The sequence below is a fragment of the Haliotis asinina genome, chromosome 9 (assembly GCF_037392515.1).
Source record: "Haliotis asinina isolate JCU_RB_2024 chromosome 9, JCU_Hal_asi_v2, whole genome shotgun sequence".
Lineage (NCBI taxonomy): Eukaryota > Metazoa > Mollusca > Gastropoda > Lepetellida > Haliotidae > Haliotis > Haliotis asinina.
This window is the reverse complement of record NC_090288.1, coordinates 12,630,441-12,658,118: the sequence shown is the minus strand read 5'-3', so window position 1 is coordinate 12,658,118 and position 27,678 is coordinate 12,630,441. Positions and strand designations below refer to the sequence as shown.

Here is a 27,678-nt window from a genome sequence, read left to right as displayed (position 1 = left end):
CAGCCATTCATATTTTATGGCCAACATTTACTTACAGATGAATCTTATTCTGTCTGTTTAGCAATACCTCGTAAATCTTAGTTTAATTATACATAACACATGCAGATAAATTTTACCTTTTTTTGTCAAGTTAATAGGAGATAAACAGCATTACTGGTAAATAATTCTTACTTGAAAACAAAATGTTTAAACATCCATTTCTGTCCCTAAATTTCTTTAAAAAGGTCCAACTATCGCTGACACTGTGGAGTGCATGCTCTGAAATGGACTGTTCATGGAAATTGACTCAAGGAAAACTATCTGTAAAGTCAAAATGTAGAAGTATTTATTTGTCGAAACTCGGCGCTTGTCACTACTGATAAACACATGCTTATCTGTAGCATTTTTATCAAGCAATACCTCTGCACCAGTCGTTTCACTGACAGCATCAAAAATAAGGATCTACTACGCACATAATAACTCGACAGCTTTGTAATGGATGACCACTCTACACTGGGCCACACACACTATATTGCAGAGATGTGAAAGGATGCACCAAACACATGCTTCAATCAAAATTCCCAATCACAGTTCTCTCTTCTACACAGAATGTCTATGAAGATCATGATCTTCATTTGGAAAACTGTCAACACAATTCACTGATCTACAATGAAGGGATGCATCAACCATACTCTTTGATTTGAATTCCTTTCACAAAATTGACTGGGTTGCAGATCAGATGTGACAACCAGGTATCAAAAGACATAAACTCTATTAGAATCAGTGTCTATATTCACAGGAATTTACCCATGAGCATAAAGGGTCACAGCACTTAGTAAAACCAATACCACAGTGAAGTTTTTTTTCTAAAGTTCATTTGCTAGTATATAGCTTGTAGTTATTGTTAAATAATAACAAGCTGCCATCACATATTGTTACTTTATGATATATTAGTCAATGTGCATTTGAAGGACACCATTGTTATATCCCAACTGTTGATATCCATAACTCATGTGATATCTGTTGATATCCATGGCTCATGTGATATCTGTTGATATCCACAGCTCATGAGATATATGTTGATGTCTACGGCTTGAGATATATGTTGTTATCCATACCTCATGAGATATCTATTGAAACAGATAGCTCATATCACTTCATCTGACAAACATCCTAAACATACGTGATATCTGTTACTAACCATATCCCAAACTTGGGTGATATCTGTTGCTAACCAATATCAAAAGCTTTCATGACATAGGTAAATAACCATATCACCAGTTTAAGTAGTTTATGTCAATAACAATATCTCCCATTATGTTTACGTTACGTCTGTCAAAACAAATCAAAAGCTCAGGTGATATCTGCTAAAACCACATCCATATCCTTTCCAGGTTCATATGTATCTTTGGACATGTCTGTTCCCAGAGAATGTTCACTCATTCACCATTCACATATTCACTATTCACAGCTAGTGCAGCATGGAGGGCAGTTGAGCACCGGGTCTTTGCCTATCTTCTCCACCCCTCTAGCAAACAGGGAGATCAGCTGTGTGTGTACCCTGGAACAGATCATAGATAGATAGAGAACAGATAACAGATCACAGATCACACTATCTTTGCCTATCTTCTCCACCCCTCTAGCAAACAGGGAGATGAGCTGTGTGTGTACCCTGGAACAGATCATAGATAGATAGAGAACAGATAACACATCACAGATCACACAGAAAAAGATCACACATAGATCACAGATCACATGCAGAACATATCACAGATCACATGGAGAAAGGTCACATACAGATCACATGAAGAACAGATCACATGAAGAACAGATCACATATTACATACAGTACAGTTCACATGGAGAACAGATCACATGCAGAACAAATCACAGATCACACAAACAGGTCACACACAGATCACAGATCACATGCACAGCATATCACAGATTACATGGAGAAAGGTCAGATCATTAGATCACATAAGAACAGGTCACACATAGATCACAGATCACATGCAGAGCAGATTACATGAAGAACAGGTCACATACAGCACAGATAACATGCAGAACGAATCACAGATCACAGGGAGAACAGGTCACACAGCACAGATCACATACAGAACAGGTCACAGACGACATGGATCACTGGTAAAATCTACACAGAACACAGATCTAAGAGTTACTGAGGTCACATACATGTTAGAAACAGGTCATAAGGAACTGACCACAGATCATGTGGAGAACAGGTCAAATATACATAGAGAACAGATCACAGATAGGCATACATCTGATCACAGGTACATCAGAGAGTGGCAATAGAGAACAGATCACAGATAGACATACATCTGATCACAGGTACATCAGAGAGTGGCAACAGAGAACAGATCACAGATAGACATACATCTGATCACAGGTACATCAGAGAGTGGCAACAGAGAACAGATCACAGATAGACATACATCTGATCACAGGTACATCAGAGAGTGGCAACAGAGAACAGATCACAGATAGACATACATCTGATCACAGGTACATCAGAGAGTGGCAATAGGGAACAGATCACAGATAGACATACATCTGATCACAGGTACATCAGAGAGTGGCAATAGAGAACAGATCACAGATAGACATACATCTGATCACAGGTACATCAGAGAGTGGCAATAGAGAAAAAATCACTAGTTTATAATGAAGGGATCACAGACACTTTGAGAACAGATTTCTGATACAGAGAACAGCTCATACTTGCCTATACACATAAAATCTCACGATTTAAACAAGTTTGATTGATGATTACAGAAAAATATAATACAGGGAAACAACTCTAATTCAACTACAAGCTTGCATACCTGACATGAAGATCTGGTGAAGTGACAAGCTCGCCGTCAATGTTCCACACACTGTTGTGGGGAGACTTGAGCTGTTTGTGACCGAGACGATTCCTCATGACAGAGGTTGAGGCCAAGGTAGTTGCCTCCTCTGCTTCCTCCACATCCGACTCAAAAAGAGGATGGAATCGAAACTCTTTGACTCGGAACACCTGTATGAAGCTGAAGTCAAACTGGAATACAACCAAATATGACACAGTTTTAAACACCTTAAACGAAGAAAAATAATACTGAATACACAAAACAAACCCATAAATAAATAAATATAATGCACAGTGTGAATAGCTTGTGAGTAAATAGTATCCAAACATCAAAAACAGCATCTGGCTCTATGGAGGTTCAGAAGTCATGACTATATACCTCCACTGTTTTACCTGACACTGTATTCCAATTGTGTAGATCGATGCTCATGTTGTTGATCGCAGGATTCTCTGGTCCAAACTTGACTATTTACAGACCGAGGCCATACAGCGTTAAACACCAAGCCAACATTCCTCTTACCTGGTCTGCCTGTTTGTCAGCACACCGATGAAGATGTCGGAGGAAGTCAATTCGGGAGCAGTTGTCGATGATGCAGAGGTCGAGACAGCCATCGCCAAGGTGTGTTGCTGGAGACACCCCCTCCGGCGTCATGGCAGTGCGACAGCTCATGCTGAATGAGTTGATGCCAAGAAACTTGCCACGCACCTTATGCCAGCCATCAGCACCTACTGACAAGTCAGGACGTTTCCAAATAATTGGTACACTTAATACGTCATTATTTGATGCAAGAAAAAACAAATCAAGTACATCAGTATTTTGTCAAGTCATTATACAATGCAGTATTTTCCTTCAATCAATATCCTGTTCTCAGTCAGCATCTTACTTCAATCAACCTGCCTACCCTAATGAACTGAACCCAACACCACACTGGTACAAAATTTGATGCTATGATACTGCTGGATTATTGCAGGAAATGGCATCATGCGATATTCATTCACTAATTGTACCATTTTCAGGGTTACCATGGGACTTTATTCTTATCTATGGGTAATAACTCTGAAGATTTACTAAAGTAACACCTGGAACACCTACCTTGAGTAAATGGTCGTGTGACACCTGATCTGCTGTATTCTCTGTTCCGTTCTGATGCTTTGGCACACATATTACACCTGCAAGAATAATCATCATTAAATACAGCAATTTACTTTCAAAATAAACCCCCAAAAGAGGTTTCATATGCCAACATGTGATTCTCAGTTCAGATGATGATGATTAGATAATAAAGAGGGTCTTACAGTATGTTAAGAAGTAATGTTTGTTTAATGATGCTTTTTAAATGGATTTCATTATATATCACTGAGTGTATTTAAATGTGATGCTAAAGTGCGAAGAGATGCAGGTTCAAGACAACCACCAAATTATGGCTAGAGTCCTGAAAAACCTAGAAACAAAATCAGGACAAATCTGGAGCTATGAAAAATGATATCTTAGCAACACAAATTAAACTTTGATAACTGGGCCACCCTTTTCTCCCCAAATGTTAGTAATATACAAGATATTTCTAAGATGCTTTGGTGAAGGATCAAAGGGGCCAACTGTACTTTTTCAATCAGTAATCTACACATTTTGCATTGAGTCACAAAATATTGGCATCAATGAGGCCTTATAATCTGCCCCCTCAAAATCGACGACTTTTACATTACGTCACAATACACGTCAGTTGTCATCATCTCGTACAGTCACCTACATTTACTCCTATATACTCCTTGGGACCCCTTTTCTTCGTTTGCATTTGCTTCACTCAACTAACATCACTGGTGGAAACATCATGTTTTCTGATGGATAAAATGTCTCAGTGTCCTTGGTCTTAAACTATAAAAGTTCAGGGCGAAAGTGATTTATTACACCATACACGATGGTAGTACAAACTCTATTTCTTAAACACAGCATCCATTATCACATGCATTATCATGATAATATCACTTTAAAGTTATCAAGAATAATTATGCTTACAAGCATATGAGATAAGGACTAAGAGTATTACCCTGCATTACACCTGGTCCCATCACGAGGATGACTTTCACTTTCCGCAGACAACAGGAAGGACACTTCCCCTTCGTAAGAGTTGTTGGCAAGAAACTTCTTGAAACCTGGCAACCATAAATGAATATACAGAAATGGAAGATGAATTATAAAAAGGGACCACATTTGGGTCTGATAAAACTAATGGTGGATATTATGAGTTAGATTCAGTGTCACTGCAACATATGACAAATTACCATGAACAGCAAAAGAAACACAATTTTTAGAAAATTAAAATCTCATGAAAGTGCTCATGATTATGTCTTCTATTTGAAAACTCAACAAAAAGCCAAAGACAAAAGTTTATGTTTCTCTTGTTGTTCAGTATACACAAATGAAATCTAACTGCATTGCCTCTTCCACAAGTGGGACGTGCCAATGTTCAAAATAAACTTTATTAACAAGTAGCAAGTACTTACTACCTGCTTTAAAGACTGGTAGCAAAATACCTTAGCAGGTAGCAGCATTCTTTCGTTTGCTGTTAATCAAAAGCATAACCCTGTCATACACCCATGTTCCTTTGTTCAAAACAACCTTAGCTAAGATCAGCCTTAAACACTAAAGTTAGAGTTACAATCACCTTAAGAAAAAGATACACCCGTTGCACAGGGCAACGTTAACTCGAACTCCAACCTTAGTTGTAACCTTAACTAAGGCTGAACTCTTCAGCGCAGGAATAATGGAAGCGTCCCTGGTTACCACGTGAATTCAGCATGTCCTGTTGACTCGCTCTGTCTCTGTACACTCTCTGCTTCCTCAAACTTCTCTTAATCTCATTGGATAAAATAAAAGCAGCCGCCATATTCCCTTCCCAACCTCAGAGACGCTAAGGCTGGGTCGGACCAACCTTAGTTATCAACCTTAGTTAAGGCTGTTTCCTGCTATGGGAGACTTACCTTATAAAGGTCTAAGGTTGCAATCTTCAGAGATAAAGTTGACCTTAAGACATAAAGCTGTTTTGAACAACGGAGCACTGGATTTTATAGCACAGGTTGGAGATGAATTACACGGCATCTAGGAAAAGCACCAAGAGAAGAATAAAGACATTATTTATATCATTAATACATACCACACCAGTTGTACCTGGCTGGTCCCATCCACCGGAGCCCCATACTGTCTTCTAGGAGATCGCCATAGTAACCATAGGCAATCATGGACACACTGTACTTGATGAACTGGTTCCGGTTGTACAGGGCACACACATCCATGCCAACAGAATCCCCTGCAAGAAAACACAGGCTAGTTAGACTACGATTTCCTCTACTCCATGATTTCCAGGAAACGCTAGCCTTAAGTTCAGGCAATGTCATTTGCTCTGGTCAGAGTTCAAAGCTGAGTCAGCAAATAAATATCTATATCAATTTATATTTCAACATGGGTTGATATTGTAAACAAAGGGATACATAACTATCAGTAACCATTTCACTGAATCTGACACCATACCTGCATACCTTTAATCTTACCAAAATCCGCACAAGGTCTTCATGTCTGAAGCAACTTTGTGAACATAACATGATGATATGACCAAAGATTAATATGAGCAGCAAGACGACACCTAATCTCATGAAGTCTCCTCTCACAACAAATACAAGTTGTTAAGGAAACATTACAAATCAGAATTCCCACACAGGAAAACGAGAGGACAGAAAATCAGCTTGCAACTTAAGCACATGTTTGAGCCAGAGTCCCGAAACTCCTGTTTGTTCTAGAAAAACAATAAATCAAATTATGGCTAATAACATCAATGAAATCTGCAGTAAATTAAGAGAACCTAAAAGATTCTAGCAAAGACTGGTAAAGGAAAGAGCTTACTGAACAAAAAATCACTTCAGCCATGGACACTAAAGGGACGTAAAAAAATATTTTCACAAGGACTTGATCATGCTGATGTGAAACTGTATAATCTCTGATTTAAACAAGCACAATATCTTGGCGCTCATTTCAAGACAAGGATTAGAGATCTTACTGCCTGAAACTGTAACAGTGATTCTTACCTATAATGATATGTATTGCTGATGTTATCGGGTCATTGATTCCAACACTGGTATAGACAATAGCATCTGTAGACCCTGTAACAAACGTTCACTGTGATACATAAATGCCTTAAGAGTTAATGCATGGGACAAACTATACAGAATAGCAAAAGAAATACAAATCTGTTTTTTGCCAAATTTTTAATTTCTTAAACATAAGACTTCTATGAGATTTCATTTTCTAAAAATTTGCATTTCTTTTGCTGTTCAGTAGAGTAACAGCTTCAGCAAAGTGTATGTCTCATTTTGAAAAATATGAGAAATAATTATAAATAACACCCAAATTCAAGTAAAAACACTCTTTTTAAAGAAACAAATTCATGAATATTTGATTACAGGGATCATGAATATGAAATGAATTAACAAAAGTTTACAGCTGAATTCACCAACACTTGGCTGAATCACAGTCCTAATATTATGATTATGGAAACAAATAAGGAAACACATGAAAGCACAGCTATTCCTTTATTCATTTCCAGGTTTCTTCATGTTTCTTCTTCATTTCAGGTACGTATTGCACTGTAGGTGAAACTTTGAAAAATATAAATAAAGGAACAATTGTACTTTCATGTGTTTCCTTATTTACTTCCATGAGTATATATACGTATTTACCCGCAGGAATGATTCCGACTCGTAGTTTGGGTGGTATTGGATGGTGGTGAGTCTCCTGATTGACACCTCCTTCTTTCGTTGATCTGTCCAGCAGACCATTCAGAACCTCGGAGAACGTACCGTCACCACCAACACACACCACCCTAGGGGACAACATTGCACGTGTTTCAAATGTACAACAAATATGCTTAGGCGTATATGAAACCTGACTTTTATGAATTAACTGGATAGGCTGATGATAGATATTAGGACAGTCAGTGCCAAGCACACTAAAGAGGCTAAAGGTGATTTTCTGTGAGTGAATCAGTTTAGTACATGTTTGATTGATGTCATAACATTTCAGGTTCTTGTAGCAGAGAAGTTCACACAGGTTTTGGATTATAACTTTGGTCACTACTGCTGCAACAATTCACCCAGACCTTGATTCGATTCAATTTTTGATACGGGACCCAAGATTCTATTATTTTCGAGTAAAAACATCAGATTTCATTTAACTCCAGATTAAGCTTTTTTAACCTGAAATCAAATAGGTGATGTCTACTAACAATAATTCTTACTGGATAATTAGCCAATCACGTTTCGCCCTTTTTCTGCAAGTGAAACTGCACGAGTTGGGAGTGAAAATTACGCTCTGGCTGTGTGGACATAATTCAAATAGGTATACCAATATCCAATTGAAATAGAGACAATAGTTAGCTAAATCTGAACTAAGGGTCGGGATTCAATTCTTGATGAGTCTAACCAAATTGTAGCAGATCTATTGGTAACCCCAAGACATGACACATGTGGGCCTAAACGGGATGTTTAAACTGACTCTCAGCTGATCCTGGTTCAGCTATGGGAGGCAAACTACCTGAGAGCAGTAAGGGGAGTTTATCTCGATTTCTCCAAACTGGTAAATTGATTACATCAATCAACTCACCTGTCTAGAGTAGGTACCTATAAACTAATTGCATTCAGCACCTACAGTCAAGCTGCCTATCTCCAAAAGAAATCAACTCACCCGTCTATTGTGTCCAGGTTGTAGTCCTGGAGAACCTCTTTGGCATGGTTCTGCCTCTCTGTCACTGAAACACAGGAACCTCATCAGGCTCATTCTACCACTAGGGCAATTAGGGCATAACCAAGTAGTTAAATCATTCGCCCATCACACCAAACCTCAGGTTCAATTTCACACATGCCTACAATACGTGAAGCCAATTTCCAGAGTCCTCCATTGTCCACTATTGGTAAACATGTTGTAAAACTATACCTACTCATTCTGGAGCAGTGGGGTAGCCTAGTGGGTAAGTTGCTCATCATGCAGAAGACCTAGGTTTGATTCCCCACATGAATACAATGCATGGAGCCCAATTGTGGTGTACCCCACAGTGATGTTGCTGGAATATTGCTAAATGCAACGTTGAGCCAAACTTACTCACTCACAAACTGTTTATTTCGTAAGTGAATGTCTTTACATAACATAACCCTTGAGGAAATGCTTCAGTTTCTCCAAGCAGTCAAAGGTAATTATACAAGCAGGAGGAAATCCCTTAGCTATTTTGAAGTAATGGTCTTGACCTTGAACAGATACTGTCAACATTCACTCACTGATGACTTCCGTGCTGATGCCTGCCAGTTCAAACAGTGGCGCCACCTTGTTGTTGTACACGGATGGACCCTTCTTCCGGCCCCCAAAGGGGTTCACGAACACCAACAGCCTCTTTGGTCTATGAAATTCTGTAACAGTCAAACAACATGTCAACCAATTGCGAAAGCACATCCTTACATATGAATATAGGCCTCTCGATCCATACTGTGTATGGTACTTGCTCAATAACAGTGTCTGAACATACACAGAAACCATGCTCTTTATTTAATGAAGATTTATATGGCACATAAATCCCAACTGCTTCCTTCGATGCTCATAATGTTGATCACTGGTTTGTCTAGTCCAGACACAAACACATACTTGTGGATGGGTACAGCGCTTTATAATTCTCTTTGTCATATTTAGCCAGCATGTACAGTACTAAATAGTATTAGACAGTATTACATTGCAGTATTAATGAATACTACCTGGTCCCTGAAGCAGATACAGTATTTTGTCCACCCACATCTGTGCCGTGCTGTGGTCCTTGCAGTTGAACACCATTTTCTTGTGGCGCCACCGATGTTTGGTCTGCCGCTTGACGTAGTACACACAGAACGCACTGGAATGCATCTGCTGCATCTCGATGCAGAGGTAGACCTTGGTGCCATCCTTCCGCTTGAACCGATCTTTGTTAACATGCTGTTGTTCTAACTGTACCCCGATCACTTCTTGGAGCTCTAGAAGGTTATTCAAGCGACCTGGAACATAAAGAACGGTGTCAGTAAATAATACTAACAAACTGGTTGGTTCATCCTCCAGACATTTTCAGTCATGCAAATAACACTAAGAGACTGCTTGGCCATAACACTCCGCAGCACACTTGGGCTGGTTTGTCTGTCCTCAAGAGTTGCAACCTAGAAGTCAAAGACATTTTCAGCCATACAAATAACACTAACAGAGTTCTTGGTCATAACACTTTACAGCACACTTGGGCTGGTTTGTCTGTCCTCAGGAGTTGCAACCTAGAAGTCAAAGACATTTTCAGCCATACAAATAACGCTAACAGACTTCTTGGCCATAACACTCTGCAGCACACTTGGGCTGGTTTGTCTGTCCTCAAGAGTTGCAACCTAGAAGTCAAAGACATTTTCAGCCATACAAATAATACTAACGGACTGCTTGGCCATAACACTCCACACCACACTTGGGCTGGGACGGGTACTCAGTACTCAAATCCGGTTCGGATATGGCTGGAATCGAGTTCTATTTCTAGGAATCAAGTACCTAGAAGGGAGATAACTATGCAAAGACAAGGGCAGATAATGACTTGTCTGTTTCAAAACACACATTTACATCATCGGTACTCTCTGACTGCTGGAGCTTACTTCTAACGACTGTAATCTATCTGCACATGAGCAGTGTGTAGTAAAGTTACAGTAACAGCAGGACTTAAAAGTTCTGTGTTTTAAACAGGGAATGTAAATAATGGTGTCACTCTTTATATTGGTTAAACAGAAAATGAAGTTACCAGTGTCTTCAAGAAACATTCAGTTACGACCTTTTTGCAAGTGCAGTGAGTTTTCTGAGAATTAAACATTATTTCAGGCCCTGACAACTTCTGAAATATGATCCTTCGTGAAGTATTTCAAACACCAAAGCAGTATTTAAAAAATTGTTTGTGTTTGATTGTGAGAATGAGATCAGTTGCTTGGACGTTTGGTTACTGAGACCAATCTTTGACTACTTCAATTACTTGGAACACCACTAAATGCAATACACAAGTTGTTAGTCAACGTATTGTATCATTACAACACAGTCATGCTTTTGAATAATTAGTTTTGTTTTGTTGACAAATTAATTTGCAAATAACCCCTGAAGATCCAGGTTAGAATTGATCCTCAAGAAACACATGTTTATCGTAAGAGGGGACTTACAGAATCAGGTGTTCAACCTTGCTGACTTGGTTGACACGTTATCCCATTACATAAATTCATACTCATGATGTTGATCACTGGATTGTCTGGTCAAGACTGTCACCTAATAGCTGGGATGTTGTGGAGTGTCGTGTTAAGCAACCAACCATTTGCAGCTTGGAACAGAAGTCAAATTTTTTAACAACATGCAAAATTGATGACTAAAGCTATATAGTAAGACTTTAATATTATGCACAACAAAGAAGAGTTAAAAATGTTTACATTCAGGGTTTGGTAGTTTGGCAACCAGTTAGGTACACATTTGAAACGGGTTACAGAAGACATCTTTGTGCCACAGACAGGACTGACTAGCTGTTGCTAATCCTGGTAAACAATGAGATATTCTTGGTAAGAATATAGATCCCAAGCAATCCATAATCATCAAGACGTGACCAAACAAATAGGCAGGACAGGATTACTGACTTGATCGATTACATGTCCTCTGATCCGTGAAGATCTAGCCATCCAGGCTAGAATTGATCTTCACCAACCCATGCTTGTCATAGCAAGCGCCTACAGGGATTTGGTTGTGAGACTTGCTGACTTGGTTGACGCATGTCATCATATCCTAAATGTGCATTCATAATTGCGATGTTGATCACTGAATTCTCTGGTCCATACTTCATGGCTACCACCGCCATATAACATGAATAATCTATGAGTACAAAAAACAAACGAAATATCTTCTCCTATCCAAAATGTGTAGGTCGACATTCATAACGTCAATCACTGGACTGTCTGGTCCAGCCTCAATTATTACCAGATCACCATCATTGAGATGGATTATCGCTTAATGCAAGTTTAAATTCAACTGGTAACTATTACCTTGCTTCTATAACCCGTGAAGGTCCGGGGTAGAACAGGCCTTCAGAAACCCATGCTTGCCATAAAAGGTGACTATGCTTATCATAGGAGGCAACTAACGGCTCACTGACTTGGTTGACACATGTTATCGGTTCCCAATCATGCAGATCGATGCTCATGCTGTTGATCACTGGATTTTCTGGTCTGGATTATTTACAGACCACCACCATATTGCTGTTGTAACCACATTTTTTTCAATATGCAGTGGAAGCTGTTTAAACCGGCACTCACTGGGACTGATGAAATAGTTCAGTTTAGACAGCTTGCTGGATTGTAGAGCTGATGATAAATGTACAAGCCACAGGTGGAACTGAAACTTTATGCTGGTGTTGAGAACCTGTCGGATTGGACAGATGCCGGTTTTGACAGCTTCCACTGTACTACCCATCAAAAGCTTAGCCTCACTTAAATCACTCACTAAATGTTATGTATATGTATGGTTACATCGAAGATGAATTACTCAACAATCTACAGGAAACCAACTGCAAACCTTATGCAGACAAACTGCACATGGATCATGCATCAAATTGCTGAAAAGCATGTTCAAATATGGTGCATGTGAACAGGTGCATTTTGTTGTAAATTTTTCTAAAGAATTCGCCAATTTTTGCTGATTTTTATAATTTACTGAACACATGACATAATATTTTCAACATTATGAATTTGTTTTACATGGTACCTTTAAACAGTATAGAATGTTTCGCATTAATCACATTTAGAACAGATGATTGAAGTAAGTGGCTACATTTACACTGGGGAGTCTAAACATTTCATAGGAAGTATATTAAGTACCAAATAAGCATTGAAAAATCTGTTTCTATGGACAGGAATTGTATAACACTACAACATATTTTCTAAGAAACAGGATCACCTATAACAGCGATTCAATGCCCTGACTCACAAACATGGGCACCGTAACCCCTAACTATTACTCATACGGTTCCTTGCAAGCAATACGATCATCCTGTGAAGGAATGGCATAGAGAAATACATGCCTTGATAATTTCTTTAGACCCTGGAATGAATCATTAATGACTGTTGACTGGCAGATGAAATGATGCATGTAACTGCTCGAAAAAAACAACCACTCAGCAAAGTCAAAGATGCATTGTGGAAGATCAATAATATCCCTGTTAGACTGTCTCACAGTCCTTCAACCACATTATTTTGCCTACTGCCAAGCCTACTCTGCAGTGAGAAAATCTCATATGAAACAAGTCTAGATTTCCTCAGGTTTTCTGGTCTCCCTGGCGCCCCTCTTCAATTAAACTGGGTTTATTTGTTACTATCAAAATTATATGTATTCATAGGCTAAGCATTAGTCTATGTCTCTGTGGACTCAGTGAATTATTTTTCAGGAGCCATTTTTTCTACATTTGTGCGAACTGGACACACATTTGTGAGTCATTTTACACTCTGCTGATACAATCTTGGATCCGCAGGCAATTATCTAAATAATGTCCCTGTGACCTGGGCATTATCTTAATAATGCTCCTGAACTTTGAATTACTGCTTGTTTTGAAGATTGATATAACTTTGCCTTGGCATCTCTGAATATGATCGTAAAATATGACATTATTGACAATTTTCAACGTGTAGTGACGACACCCAATTTCAAACCCGTAACCCTTCGCTTATTGGCTTGGCGGTTTCATCTACTAGGCTATGAAGGATTTCTGTGAAAATTTGTACACATGTCAACCAGTCAACTGCCAATTTTGCTACCAAGGAAAATAATATAAGGAAAGCTGTTAAAAATATTTGCATACTAAGGAGTTTGAGTTTGCTTGAGTGAGTAACATTTTATTACCACTTTTTCCAGTATTTCAGTAAGATCATGATAGAGGACACTGTACATGGACTTTACACATTGAATCCATGAGTTGAATCGAACCCAGGTTTTTGGTGTCATGAATCACTGCTTTAACCAATAGACCCCAAAGCCCTTAAATGAGTTCAACATTGACTATATATCAGTAAAGATGTTTCAAAATACAGCAAAGCTAACATGAAATTATTAAACATTCATCAAGTACTCCCATGTTTTTCGAGAGAAATGACAACGCTTCACTAATAACAGATGTTTATCATGATTAATGTTTATAACATTAGGCCAGGTAACAATGGTAACACTAGCAGTCAACGATCGCTTATCGCTGGTTGTGTAAACTTATAAAACCAGAACCGTAATGGGTAACATAAAACTGCAACTGATCGTCAATAAATGAAACAGATACAGATCATGATTACCTACAACAGATAACATCAGATGGTGTAACCATGGTAACAGTGAAAGTACCACAGGTGTCACAAACAATGCCAGTCACAGAGACAGAAAAAAAGTAAAGCAAATGCAGGATCGATGATACAGATTCTTTTTTATCTGGAGCACGGAAACATGACAGATGGTCGTTTCTGCCTGAGGCATTAAAAACTGACACACCAAACAAGGATGCATAAAGGATCCTTAACAACTAGCCTTGGTGGACAGTTTAGGAATACATGTACGTCATTCCAAATTCTTAATTATCTTTATAATTATTTTCTATTTCTGGTTTAACACTGGATTAAATGTAATGATGATAAATAATGCATTAAAACCATTTTCTCTTCATTTGAGGTGAGGTAGGGTAGCCTAGTGGTTAAAGTGTTCGCTTGTTATGCCCGAGTTTGATTTCCTACATGGGTATAATGTGAGAGTCCCATGTCTGGAGTCGCTCAGCATGATATTGTTGGAATATTGCTGAAAGTGACATAAATCATACTCACTCAGTTCATTTGTCTTGCTGTACTCACTCTTTCTCTCACTTATCCTCTTATCAGAGAAAAACAAATCACCTCAAGACACACTGTTCGTTTCTGTCTGAGGCATTAAAACCTCAAGAAAAACAAATCACCTCAAGACACACTGTTTTCTTGTCAAGTTTTTAAACAGTTAAACATAAACATGAACCCTTACTTTTATGAGAGAGAGTGGGTACACTGTGCTTGAGGGGACTGTCCATGTTAAACTGCTGTATGCAATCTCAGAAGGCTATCACCAACATTAATCCAGACTAGCAGACAAACACATGATAAGTCAGGGCAATAATCTTGAATCAGCTAAGGACAAACTTTATGGATGAACAACTTCTATGTTCAGGTGGAGCGACATTTCAATACAGATTCTTGTATCATAGTCAAGCAAGTATAAGGCCATGATACAAAAAATCTGTATTGAAACATCGCTTCGCCTGAATAACGAAGATGTTCATCCATCAAGTTTGTCCAGAGATGATTCACTAACTTCTAAACATGCCACTCAAAGAAAATAACCTTGAATGCATCCATAAACATGAATTAACATCATCTGTGCACACCTGAACTTGGAATTTCTAAATTTCCTCGGGATGTTCAATGACACTAACTTTGAAGGAGCTCAATATTTGCCTATTGGCAGAATACACATCGTAAAAGTTGAGAATCAAGTTCATCCATAACAATGTGTGTCCAAGCCTGCTGAACTATGAAGTTGTGCACTTAATAATGACCTCTGAAATCACAACCGATCCTTATACAGTCTAGTGAGTCAACTAACCATTATCGATCACCTGACAAGACTCAGGTGGACATGTTATCTGTATTACGTACCTGGATTTGTGTCAAGGTAGAAATAACTACAGTGCAATTCCTCTTATTTGAACAGGCTTGGAACAAACTAAAAAGTCCGAATTAGACAGCAGTCCGAGTCACACAGAAATTTCCTACATAGAAGCCTGAAGGCTTGAATTATTCTCTGGTCAAGAGGTTGGAGAACTGATGTTGTGTTGGCCAGAAGATATTTCATGATAACATTGCTGATGAATTAAATAGGAATTTAGATCAGTATTTTTACAGTCAAATGATGCGTACCCCCACGTTGTTTACAGTTCCTGCTCAGTCCGGATTATAATGCAATCTTTCATACGTGTCACTACCTTTTCAGGGTGACACTTTGGTCTGAAATTCAAGAGTCTGTGGGTACAGAGCTTTTTCATTATGACAACAAAGACGGTTTGCATCGGGACCCTAAATACAGTCTGGTTCATACAGCAATACGAGAAAGACAGAGTCCGAATTGGACAGAGTGCACTGTAGATACGACTCACAGTGTGAATGTATTGCATGCCCTTGGGGGAAACAAAATCATCAAAACAACCATGACATAACATTATTTTACTTAATCCTAATCATTAAACACCTCTCATTAAACACCACAGTACATTGTGAATACAATACATTTGAAGAATAGACAGTTATGAATACAAATGTTTGTTCACGAATGCTTTATGTTTAAAATGAAAGTAGAACATGTCTTGTTCTTGTTTTGATTGAAACAGTTCAGTGATATATTCTCCACAGTCATGACAGTAAACACAATACGTTCTAATAATGCTATTTATGGCTTAATGTTGATACTCCATAGGACCTTAGCAAATACACAAGTTACACAACAGCATGGCTTGAACATATTCCATTTCACTTTGATAAATCACAGACAAGTTGCATTTAAAAGCACTCCTCTTGAAACTGTTGAGAAACACTCAATTCCAGTCAAAACAAAAAATAATTGAATTCATGAAGGGGCGCAAGCATGATTTATTAACAGGACGAATTCATAATCCAATTCAGCATGATAATCATTAATTCATCATGATAATAACCAAGATTGTTTATCAGCTTGTTATTAACCACTGGTTACCATGGTTACAGGTATCACTACTCTGCAGTACTCAAAGGATCGTCACAATGTAGTCCCTCTTGGTAGGAATGGAGGAAAATAATCCTGTTTCTATGGTAACATCATGCAGCTAGCAATCTACACGGCAATACCACATGTTCTATTTATTTACTGGACAGTATTAATTGATTATCATATGTACATCATACCAGTATAATCTCATAATTGATTCATACCTCCTGGATATATTGCAACTCTCTTTCAGGAAGATATTATTGATAGTATTCTGTTCCAAAACAAATCAGTGAAAGAGTATTCGTTTTCAGATGTACATTAGTCAAATAATTTTTGGCATGTTATTGTTGTTCTATTTTTGGGGGCAAGTGAGTGAGTGCGTGACTTCATGTCACGAGCCACACAACCACAAGACCAAGTATACACACATGTACACATCTTAAATACAAAATCATATTTGAAAAGAATTTCTTTATATACAGCACTGGACTACCAGGCATATGAAAGCTATCATGTCACCATGACCCTGTTTGAAACCAAAGTACTAAAAACGTTTTAGAAATTTCAGTCGACTGTGTTTCATGCATTGTGAGTTGGCAGTGTGTTTACTGAACATGCAAGATAATGCTTGTCCTCACAGACCATAACTCTTTCTCCAAGCAGAGACTCCATTCAACTGACTCCAGACAGGGTCATGCATAGCCCTCTACTACTTATGCAACACCACCATAAATATAAAGGCACCGCAGAGAAGCTGCCCATTAAGCTGAATTGATGTTGGAAATCAGTTATTCTCTTTTCAAACGACACCTGGTTGCTCTACAACGCTCAAAAGTTACAGTAAGATAGCACAATACAAAATCAGAGGAATGGATATGCTGAGGTGACTCTGGGCTTAACATCAAATTAAATTGAAGTTTTTAAGTACTTTGTAAAAATGAATATTTGATTGTTATGGGAACAAATACAGCCCAAATACATGAAACAACATATAAGAGAGAGAGGAGAAAGTGAGACAAAGAGCGTGTGCGTGCGCCTGTGACTGCTGCATTAATCTGCACTTGTACAGCTTTTCATAGCAAGTCCAATGATATATTACCCACAGAATAATACGGATATCCCACTCAGACAGATGACAGTATAAACTTAGGCAACTGGTTTCATCTTCTTTTCAAAGTATATTCAATCAAAAATGTCCAGTCCTGTTTTAATGCCCAAACCAGGCAAGGCAACAAATATCATCTTTCAACATCCTGACATGGCTAGGCACCTAATCACTAGACTCCATTTATCCAGGCAGACACTCTACCCACTTGCTCTTCAATTCAATGTGATATATCACTTAATCAAAGCAAACCAGTATCCGACTGACTGTAAACAGAGTATGGAAGTGATCAGATTATTCATAAAATCAGGCCACGTATGATACACAGATGTTCAATCAAATAATAAATGCACCTTATACTGTGGTGACCACAAGGATTCACAAATGTGCCTTAAATCAAACATATCCCTTAGAGATCAGACATTACAACTTAAGTAAAAATGAAATCTGAATGATTGCATAGTTCTCAAGCAGTAATTCAACCAGTTGTATGCCAAAATAATCCCTTCGATACATATAGGGTTGATAAGGGTAAGGTAATCATGACTAGCACAGAAACAAGGTATATGAAGGCAACACAACCAAGAAATCAATATATACCTGCATCTGTATCAACCGTGACCTTACTTCATCACCTGGAAGTCTATCCTAGTCAGTGTATGAAACACTGACCAAATATTGCTCACCAGCTGTCTGAAAAGTCTCCTCCCATGGAAACAAAACTGCCGATAGTAGGAAGAAGTTTCTTCTCCCCAACAGGTTTTTTCATACTTCCACATTCAATCCTGTTTCTCATCATAACTCATCATTTGAATTTTTTGTTATGATATGGACCAGGTTTCCCTCACACAAAAAATGATGAATTCAAATTAGACTTTGATGAAATCAGTTACTTGTGTGTGTTCATGCAGCACACTGGTTCAACTGTATCTACACTATTAGTGATCTCATTAAACTCAAAACTTAACTCTGATTTATCCTCCCTTCAGTGTCAGACAAACAACATAAACTGGACAATCCTTTCTAAATTTATTGCTTTTGACCTTAATGGGGATTCTTGTTGAGCGTAGCACTACCTTGATCAGTAATTTCTGCTAAATTATCCCGGTGATGTAACCTAAGCTGTACTATACAATAATTGACGTTACGCCTTCAGTCGGTTGGAAGGTCTGAACAGTAGATGAGCTACAGATTACCGTGTAGCTGTCAGCTAATGCCCTGATAGGTATGAACTAGCTTCAGATTACCGTGTAGCTGTCAGCTAATGCCCCGATAGGTATGAACTAGCTACAGATTACCGTGTAGCTGTCAGCTAATGCCCCACAGGTATGAACTAGCTACAGATGACAGTGTAGCTGATTAGCTTACCTTGACAGGTGCAGCCAACTCAAGATGTCTGCCAAGCGACTGAGAACTTAACCCTGACTGATTATTTTGGAATGAAAAACTGCCCCAAAGGAGTTACAATTCAAATGAAAATCTCCATTAGCCATTATGAACAGTTGTGATCTAACTAATCTCGAACCCTCAGATCTAAGTTGCGTGCAACTCTACGCTGATACATGAAATAATAGGAAACATAATGCACTGCGACACTACCCTAGTACATGTAATAATGAGGGACATGATGAATAGAAACATCAAGGGAATGCTAAGACAACATGTATTGCACTAGCATATGATTTACATTGTTACATTTACATTACTCCCTGCTATGTGACATAGTAAGAAACATAATGCTTAGAAAACATGGAAACGGTAAGAAAAAGAACCAACACACATTCACCGACCAATGCTTCCTAAAGACTTCACATAAACTATACTTAATTATTTAAGTATTAATCATTATGAACTGATAAACCTGGTGAAGACCAAAATGTTCACGACACATAAACCTGAATTGTTTCTACTAGGTAGATATCTGACTGGAGAACTAAAGCGCAAACATAAACATATTAAATTTTCACCATTAACCAAAATATGCTCATGGAAAAATTTAATTAAGGGAACGCATGTTTCTTAGGGCAATTCAAAATTTCTGTTTACTAACTTCAGCGCCATGTATTATCGTTTTCGTGAAGAGCAGTTCACTCAAACTCACCATAATGCTTTCCATGCACGTGCACTACATGCTCCTAAAGTTACATGCACTTAGATTGACACGTTACATATATGTGTACTGTCAAACACAACGGTTAAAAGCATTGTTAACATGGCGAGACAGTACTTAACTTTGGCACAGAAATGGGAAGCAATTGGCATGGTTAATGGTGGAAGTTCATTACGACAGGTTGCAACAACTTTTCACAAGTCTGTTAGCGTGATATCCAGACTTTGGAATCTCTATAGTGCGACTGGTGACGTCAAAACGAGGCGTGGTCGGGGACGAAAAAGAAAACCACCCCATGGGATGACTGGGCCCTACGCCTTATTGCTCTGCGAGACAGGTTCAAATCCTCCTCCAAAATCAATACGAATTCAGGTGAAGAACAACGTCAGAACTTGTTCACTTATAGTGCGTAGTCGTCTTAAATCGGCTGGTCAAAAAGCCACTGTCCACTGGTTGGAATCAACATAACTGAGCAACACAAGCGCTTGAGACAGCAGTGGGCAAAGAACCATGGAGAAAGAACTGTACGTCATTGGAGAAACACCATGTTTAGTGATGAGAGCAGGTACACACTAGACCAAAATGACAGTCAAATTCGGGTTTGGAGACGGAACATCACAGTGCCTGCACCATCAAACAGCATGATCGTTATGGAGTGGGCTCTGTTATGGTGTGGGGCGGGTTTACCTTTAACCACAAAACAGATCTTGTGCATGTTGATGGCAGGATAACAGGTGTACGATATCATGACAAGCCGAAGCCGATTGTGATCCCCTTTGTGCGTACAGGTCAAATGTTCAAGTTCCAGCATGACAATGCCCACCCTCACATCGCTCATGTTTGTTGGGACAGACTGAGGGCTGCAGGCATCTGGGTGTTGCAATGGCCTGCTATAAGTCCCGACCTTAACCCCATTGAACATCTTTGGGATGTTCTTGGCAGCAATGGTCAGGACAGACTTGTTCAACCCAACAATTTCGATGAACTTTTCATGGCTCTCCAGGAAGAATGGCGTAGAATTCCAATTGGTACCATCCGTGCACTCATTCGCAGCATGCCACGACGATGCCAAGCAGTTCTCCAGAGACATAGGGGACACACTCGATATTGATTTTCATCACTTAACATAAGCCTTTTCATCTGTATGAACTTTTCTCTTACTGATACAAAGATTAAAAATCACAGCTATTTCATGCGTTCCCTTAAATTTTTCCATGAGTATACATTCCCAACCAACTTCCAGTGTGCCAAAAGTAAAAGTGGTGGTTCATAAGGAAATGTTTTTAGTCCTTACATGTTACAGAAATGGAGACTTATGTATGATTTTGGACCCTGGCAATAAATTGACTTGATCACTACCAGATATGATCTTAAATTAAGCATCACCTGGGCGCCACATACTTTTTCAACATCAGGAGTACATATTCCAAATTTTTCAATACATGAGTATGGGAACTTAAAGAGCACATTTAGAGTACTGGATGTAATATAATGGCGTATCAGTAATCTTGTTTCGTTTCATATATGCACTACAACATTGCAACACTTGTGTAAACAGGACAATAAACAACAAAACAGTACTATTTCAGTAATAGTATATGTCAGTAAATGATTCTAAGACGATACGCCGTTGCTGTGGTGCATATCTGAAACTTTTCCAAATTTTTCCTACTAAATTGTGTATCTTTTTCATCTGTACATAGGCCAGTACAGCCCTAAAATGATCTGAAACCAAGCATCAGTCATGAGTCTAGTAAGAATTACCATATTAGAGACAAAGATCACCCTGTCCTATTAAGGCCCCTTGATGATTTCCCCATACACGGGAACAAGGTATGTAATCTTGTCAAAAGCATGCTTTCCATAGAAACAATGTGGCTCATTAATCAAACTGGGTCCATCCCTACATAAATGCATGAGTCTTTTCAGAGCATCACACAAATGATCCATCAACCACAGGCTCGCATTGAATCATCAGAGGGAAGGAGTGTAAGGGCTCTATGCTGTCACTGGCTTTCATTTCATCTGAGTTGACAGAGGGTTAGAGTATATGTACCTTTCAGCTTATGCTTATCATGACAGGCCACTAAATGGATCAGGTGGTTGATATCGTGTCTAAAATCAATGTTTAAAATTTCCATCTGCCCGACCATCCATAAAAGACATCGTAAATGGTCATATTTCAAAAGCAGTCTCTCCAGAGGTGTGGTAGGTATTTTTCCCCCTAATGGCTGACTTATCATAACATCAGACAGGCTATCATGTCATCAGTTTGAGGTGTGTAAGGTATTAAGAAAATTATGTTAAACGACAGCCAATCACAATACATGCACTTTCAGTTTACCTAAACTGTGCATTGCCTGTTACTGCTATGTAGTTCATTGCAATGCCTATGAACAGAAAACAGAGCTTGCGCGCGTCGGAAATGGCAGTCAACTGACATAAGGCACATGATGTTATGGGAATTAGCTGGGGTTCTCGCAGTAAAATTCAGAAACGTGATTTTGTTTTGTTTTCAGCCGTTGAAAATGTTGAAAACCAGACATGCAGATTTCTATCCAGACTGTTAACTTTTGAAAGTTACCAGTCAAGCTGTCTGGCTTTTGGGAGTTTTAAATACTGCCGAGATGGAGGGATCTTTACAGACTCAATAAAACATAGACTGCCCTCAAATAGGTACAACATCATGCAGCATCAGACAATCAAATCTAAATACTCAATATAAAGGTACTTTTACAGATTAATCTGTCATCAAAAGGGGCCTAAAAGAAGCTCTTTGCAAACATCATCAGTGAGTGAGTCTAGGTTTACGAAGATTTAAACAACATTCTGGCAAAATCACAACAGGGAACACCAGCAATAAGCTTTACACATATGGGGAATCAAACCTGGACCTTTGGTGTGATGAACAAACATTTTAACCACTAGGCTACCCAACAGGCCCTGAAACATATCGAGAAACAGGCTAAAACCACGATCATAGGTGTCTGCTACACCTATGGGACACAACTCTGCACATCAGATGGAGGCATCTGTTCCCCATAATACCTGTCAAACCACGATCGGTATCTTCAGAGATCCAGACAAGCGCATGATAAATCCAATTCATTTTACATTTTTAATATACTTGTATACTAATTCTCACGAATACTTTTAAAAAATACCATCGTAAAACACATTCCCGAAATTCCTAATGTGGCCCTTCAGCTGCCCATTACAAATCAATATCTATTGATCAACTGAAGGTGCCACTATACACGAATTCTACCACAGTGCATAATTAACGAAGGTGCAATGTCTCATTTGTTGCACCCGAGTAGTGATGAATACTTGCAAGACTAGCACATTGCAAATGATTGCAATAATGATTTGTTCATTGCCATGCATAAAACAATAAACATATATATATTTCAATCTACAATTTGTTGTGAGCCAAAATGTAAAAAGGATCAAACACTGTAAAAATAGTCTGCCATTTTGGTGGTTTCACATCTGTGTGTAACAGTCACAGAAGGCTTGTCATGAATAGTTTCACGTTTTTACGCTAGATGAATCAGAACGTTAGTTCCTTAATTTTTTACATAACCTTTGCCAACAAGTTGAAAATGCATGATTTTGAGTGAGAGTGATGAACATGTTTTGCACCGCTTTTAGCAACATTCCCACAATACTATTGCTGATGACACCAGAAATGGACTTCACACATTATACCCATGTGGGGAATTGAACCTGGATCTTTGGCATGGTCAACAAACACTTTGACCACTAGGCTACCCCACCAATCTCATGATTTTACAATGTGCAAAATAGCAGTATAGGCAAATAAACTGTGACATGCATTTGTTCCTTGTTAGCTATTCAAAACATGGTACAAATGCACCAAAAGGCATCCCAGATAGCATTCATAGTTGGTTCACCATTGGCCCAACGTCTGCCAACGTCTATCTGGGATATTGCTCTGTCGAGCTTATGAGTGAGTGAGTATAGTTTGACACCTCTTTCACCAAAATTCCAGAAATAACAGCGGGTCAGTTAGACCTATGTGAGGATTGTTAATTTAGGTCACAGACACCGTCGTTTGTTTTCTGCCATAGTTTAACTGAAATTAGGCTTAGAAATAATTGAATACGGCATCTTAGAAAAGAAATACAGTTCGTTCTATGTTAAAGCACAAGGACGCTTGTGTCCGAGTGCTTTAACGATAAATAGTTCAGGGCGAAAGTGTGCTTTATTACACAATACATGGTGGTAGAACGAACTGTATTTCTTAAATACTATGTCATAAAATCAGAGCAAGTGGAAAATTAATCAGGACAAGTTACTTTCTTGAAGTCACTTGCCCTGTGGCTATGCACACTAATTTACACTTATAATGAACTCAGATGGACACTCATTATAGTATATCATAAATGTAGATCATTATAAGCATTTGAATAAAATTGCCCCATGGCGAGTGACTTTTAAACACGTTTGAACCCCTGGTGCAAGAAATATTTATAAATTTGCATTACTTGTTGTGACTTCATTATCATGATTATACAGACAATAATCAATAACACACAATCAATTACCATGAAATATACTGGTCAGTGAGGAAATAAATCCAAGCAACCAGTTTAACCAACCAAGATCTTTTAAATAAACCTTTGAACAGCTATAATCCCCCAGGCTGATAATTGATTAACTGCCATATGGTTCCCTTAGGGCAGCTGTTATCACTTACACAACCCATCACCTTAAGTATATAAACTAACATCAAAGTAAATGCCGGCAGGTATTTGAATCACCTGGGAGATAATTACCACTAATTACCATGATCACTGCTTAACTTCTCACATAAGCTCCAAGAGATAATGAATATATGAAGTGCAGTAATTCAATTACCAACGATTGGTATTTACCAATATACCACAAATAATCCTGCATTTCGAGAGGAATAAAAAAAAATAAACAATTTATGACATTTCAGAGATTTTCTGGTAAACATATGTTAGTAGGTAATGTTTACCACCAAAAGAGAATTTTCGATCATAACATCATTTCTGGAGATCTGAACACGCACTTACAGCTAAATGGCTCTGTACAAATTAAATGATACTATTTTCAAGATGGAAGTTTGTACATCTAAGACTAAAAGATATTGTCAGTTTTCTAACTTGTGAGACCATTTTATATCCTGGGATTGCCTGACATTACTTGGATCAGATTGCATTGAGCATGTTGAGGGAGACATCAATATTCTACAACAGGTTAATATTTTTCAAGCTTTGAAATTTCACTGCAATCATTATGAGATCGTAAATAATGTTAAGATCTGCTATAAAAATTTATGGCTTGATAAACATACACATATTTAATACTGTCAACACTGTCATGAAAATAAGGACAAAAAGGCATTACATATGATTTCACACAGTGTGCCTCTAACAGGAAATTAGGGGAAAGTATTATGTTGTTCATAATATAGTATTACTAGATAACTTTTACATAAACTATATACACTTGTTTACCCTTATGACAAACGCAGAGGGACCCTCATTATAGTGTATTATAACTGTGGATCATTATAAGCATTTGAATAAAATTATGTCTGGGGAAAGGTTTGGACTAGTAGCGTGAAGTGTTTGGCACATGTTGACTTCATATTCACGACTGATAGTTACCCACTTTTATCCCAATGTATTTTACAGTCACTGACAATGAGAACATTGCCTAACCAATAGCAAATGAACATATTTGACAATTAATACAAATATGTTCTGTTGATAGATTCAGTCTGCATGAAAGTTTGTAGCCTATATAACAAAATGATATGGATCATGTAACATTCAGGTGGTCTCATGTTTACAAAGCACTGCACTACAATTGCTGAAACATTTTGACTGGGATTTAAACATTAAAGGTTAACATTGAGACGAGTTGAGATGACACGTCAGACAAAATGTTAATTAAATTAGATACTTTTATGAACTGATCAACAAATGAGAAAATGGAGACAAATGAGAAATTATATCAATGTTTGTACTGAGAAAGAAATTTCATCATGATCTGACATTACTTTCAAGCACAGAAGAGATTTTACTTTTAGCTCCTAAACACAGAGACTGCAGTGAACAAAGATGAACAAATGTGGAGGCATGTACATTTTGAGAGGGTTGAACTAGGGGCCAGTGAGGGGTACAGCCAGCTAGTATTACATGACACAGACAGCTGTCTGACCTGTATCTGCTTCTAATGCACCAGATGGCGAACAACCCCCTCTCTCTTTCTTTGTCCAGAAATTCCCACGTCGAGAATGACGGGCGTAAATAGTAAACAATGACTGGAAACTTGCCAAGAATGACACAAAAACTACCAAGGAAGTTCACAGTTGCACAATGGAAATATGGTCAAGTAAGATAATAACATCAGCTGATTTTCTCTATAACATCGATTCTAGGTGACGTGAAGTTTGCAAACGAATTTTTCGTGATCAGTTCGCACTTGTCCGTTGTCAGCTGTTTGTTGACAAATGGAAAATCGAATGTCAGGAAGGCATACTCACGAAAGACGGGTTCTGGGGTAGTGGAATCATCTCCAGGGGCTCGCCAACATCCTTCGACAATGATCTGAGTGGGTGTTAGTGATATGACATGACTCTTATTGTCTATATCAACTGGTGACTGCAAGATCACAACATCGTTGGCAGCCATCATCGGACTAACTCTACTACTTTCTTGACAACTGCCCTCAACTACAAAACGGTCGTGAATCGATTGTGCGACCGATCGAAACTCCACGCACGGCTCGTGTCTCTCAGTGAGTTAACAGCATGAGACCCACAATCGCTGTCACGCACAGTAAGGAGTCTACGATTCAACTCAGATATTTCGTTTATACAACTCTCACGATCTACAAATTAGCACATATTTCACCTGTATGTACGCGAAACAACAAATGTGACAAATGTCAGGGCTTTGACATAAAACAACGTGACTAAAATTAACAAAGCTTGTTTTACTACTTCCACAACCAGAATTATTCCCCTTTATGTAGACACCCGTTTAATTACGGGTGATCGTGGTGTGTAGACGAATATTGATGGTAATTTACGGTAATTTGAGAAAGGACTCATTTCATCCTTATAAATCTCTAGTGAATAAAACATATGTTGTATGGCATAATTTTTACCATCATCATCATCATCATCATCATCATCATCATCATCATCATCATCGATACTGAACATTATCGTTGTGAAGATAATGAATACTAATGATGGTTGATGGAGATTGTGATTAAGAATGGATAATGGCGCTGATTACTTAAGGCTGCTGCTGTAGATGATGATGATGATGATGATGATGATGATGATGATGATGATGATGATGCATTACATGAAGATATACATACAGGCACTTACACGCACAAACATACAGGCGCGTGTGTTGTGAAGATCATTCATTTTGCACTTAAGGGCACCACACACGTGCGTGCATATATAGAGAGAAGTCATCTTCTGTACACAGGAATATATATATAGACACACACACACACACACACACACACACACACACACACACACACACACACACATGCACACACACATGCACGCACACGCACACACACACACACACACACACACACACAGAAGATTATATATTACAATAAACGACGTTGTGTTTTTTGAAAATGTAACAATACACAACATTAAGTCCCTTCTCGTATCCAACGATAATCCAAGTAGGCACGTCTAATACTGATTGAATACATTTGTCTGGCAA

At 38.4% G+C, this 27,678-nt stretch overlaps 1 protein-coding gene across 2 annotated transcripts; it reads right to left on the bottom strand.

Moving 5' to 3' along the window:
- Nucleotides 1–308: 308 nt before the first annotated feature.
- On the bottom strand, nt 309–26,616 carry LOC137296305 (ceramide kinase-like). Of its 2 annotated transcripts, none has more exons than XM_067828073.1 (12): nt 26,460–26,616; nt 9,635–9,907; nt 9,167–9,295; nt 8,580–8,643; nt 7,577–7,719; nt 6,926–7,000; nt 6,001–6,153; nt 4,894–4,999; nt 3,942–4,018; nt 3,369–3,574; nt 2,829–3,040; nt 309–1,540 (listed from the first exon to the last, which is right to left on the bottom strand). In XM_067828073.1, the coding sequence occupies exons 1-12, from the start codon at nt 26,608–26,610 to the stop codon at nt 1,441–1,443; spliced, it is 1,689 nt and encodes a 562-aa protein (XP_067684174.1). In that variant the 5' UTR covers nt 26,611–26,616; the 3' UTR covers nt 309–1,440. The 2 variants fall into 2 exon arrangements, with proteins under 2 accessions (XP_067684174.1, XP_067684173.1); XM_067828072.1 differs by having other exon boundaries at nt 856–1,540; nt 3,369–3,577.
- Between the last annotated feature and the right edge of the window lie 1,062 nt (nt 26,617–27,678).

Bases quoted from the DNA above. Each gene is read 5' to 3' on its own strand.
- LOC137296305 (XM_067828072.1), bottom strand. From the start codon at position 26,610: ATGATGGCTGCCAACGATGTTGTGATCTTGCAGTCACCAGTTGATATA. The intron at 7,720-8,579 runs GTGAGTTGATTT...GTTGTCCCCTAG, and splicing joins AACCTGGACACAATAGACGG to GGTGGTGTGTGTTGGTGGTG. The intron at 5,000-6,000 runs GTATGTATTAAT...TATGGTTGCCAG, and splicing joins AGCCAGGTACAACTGGTGTG to GTTTCAAGAAGTTTCTTGCC.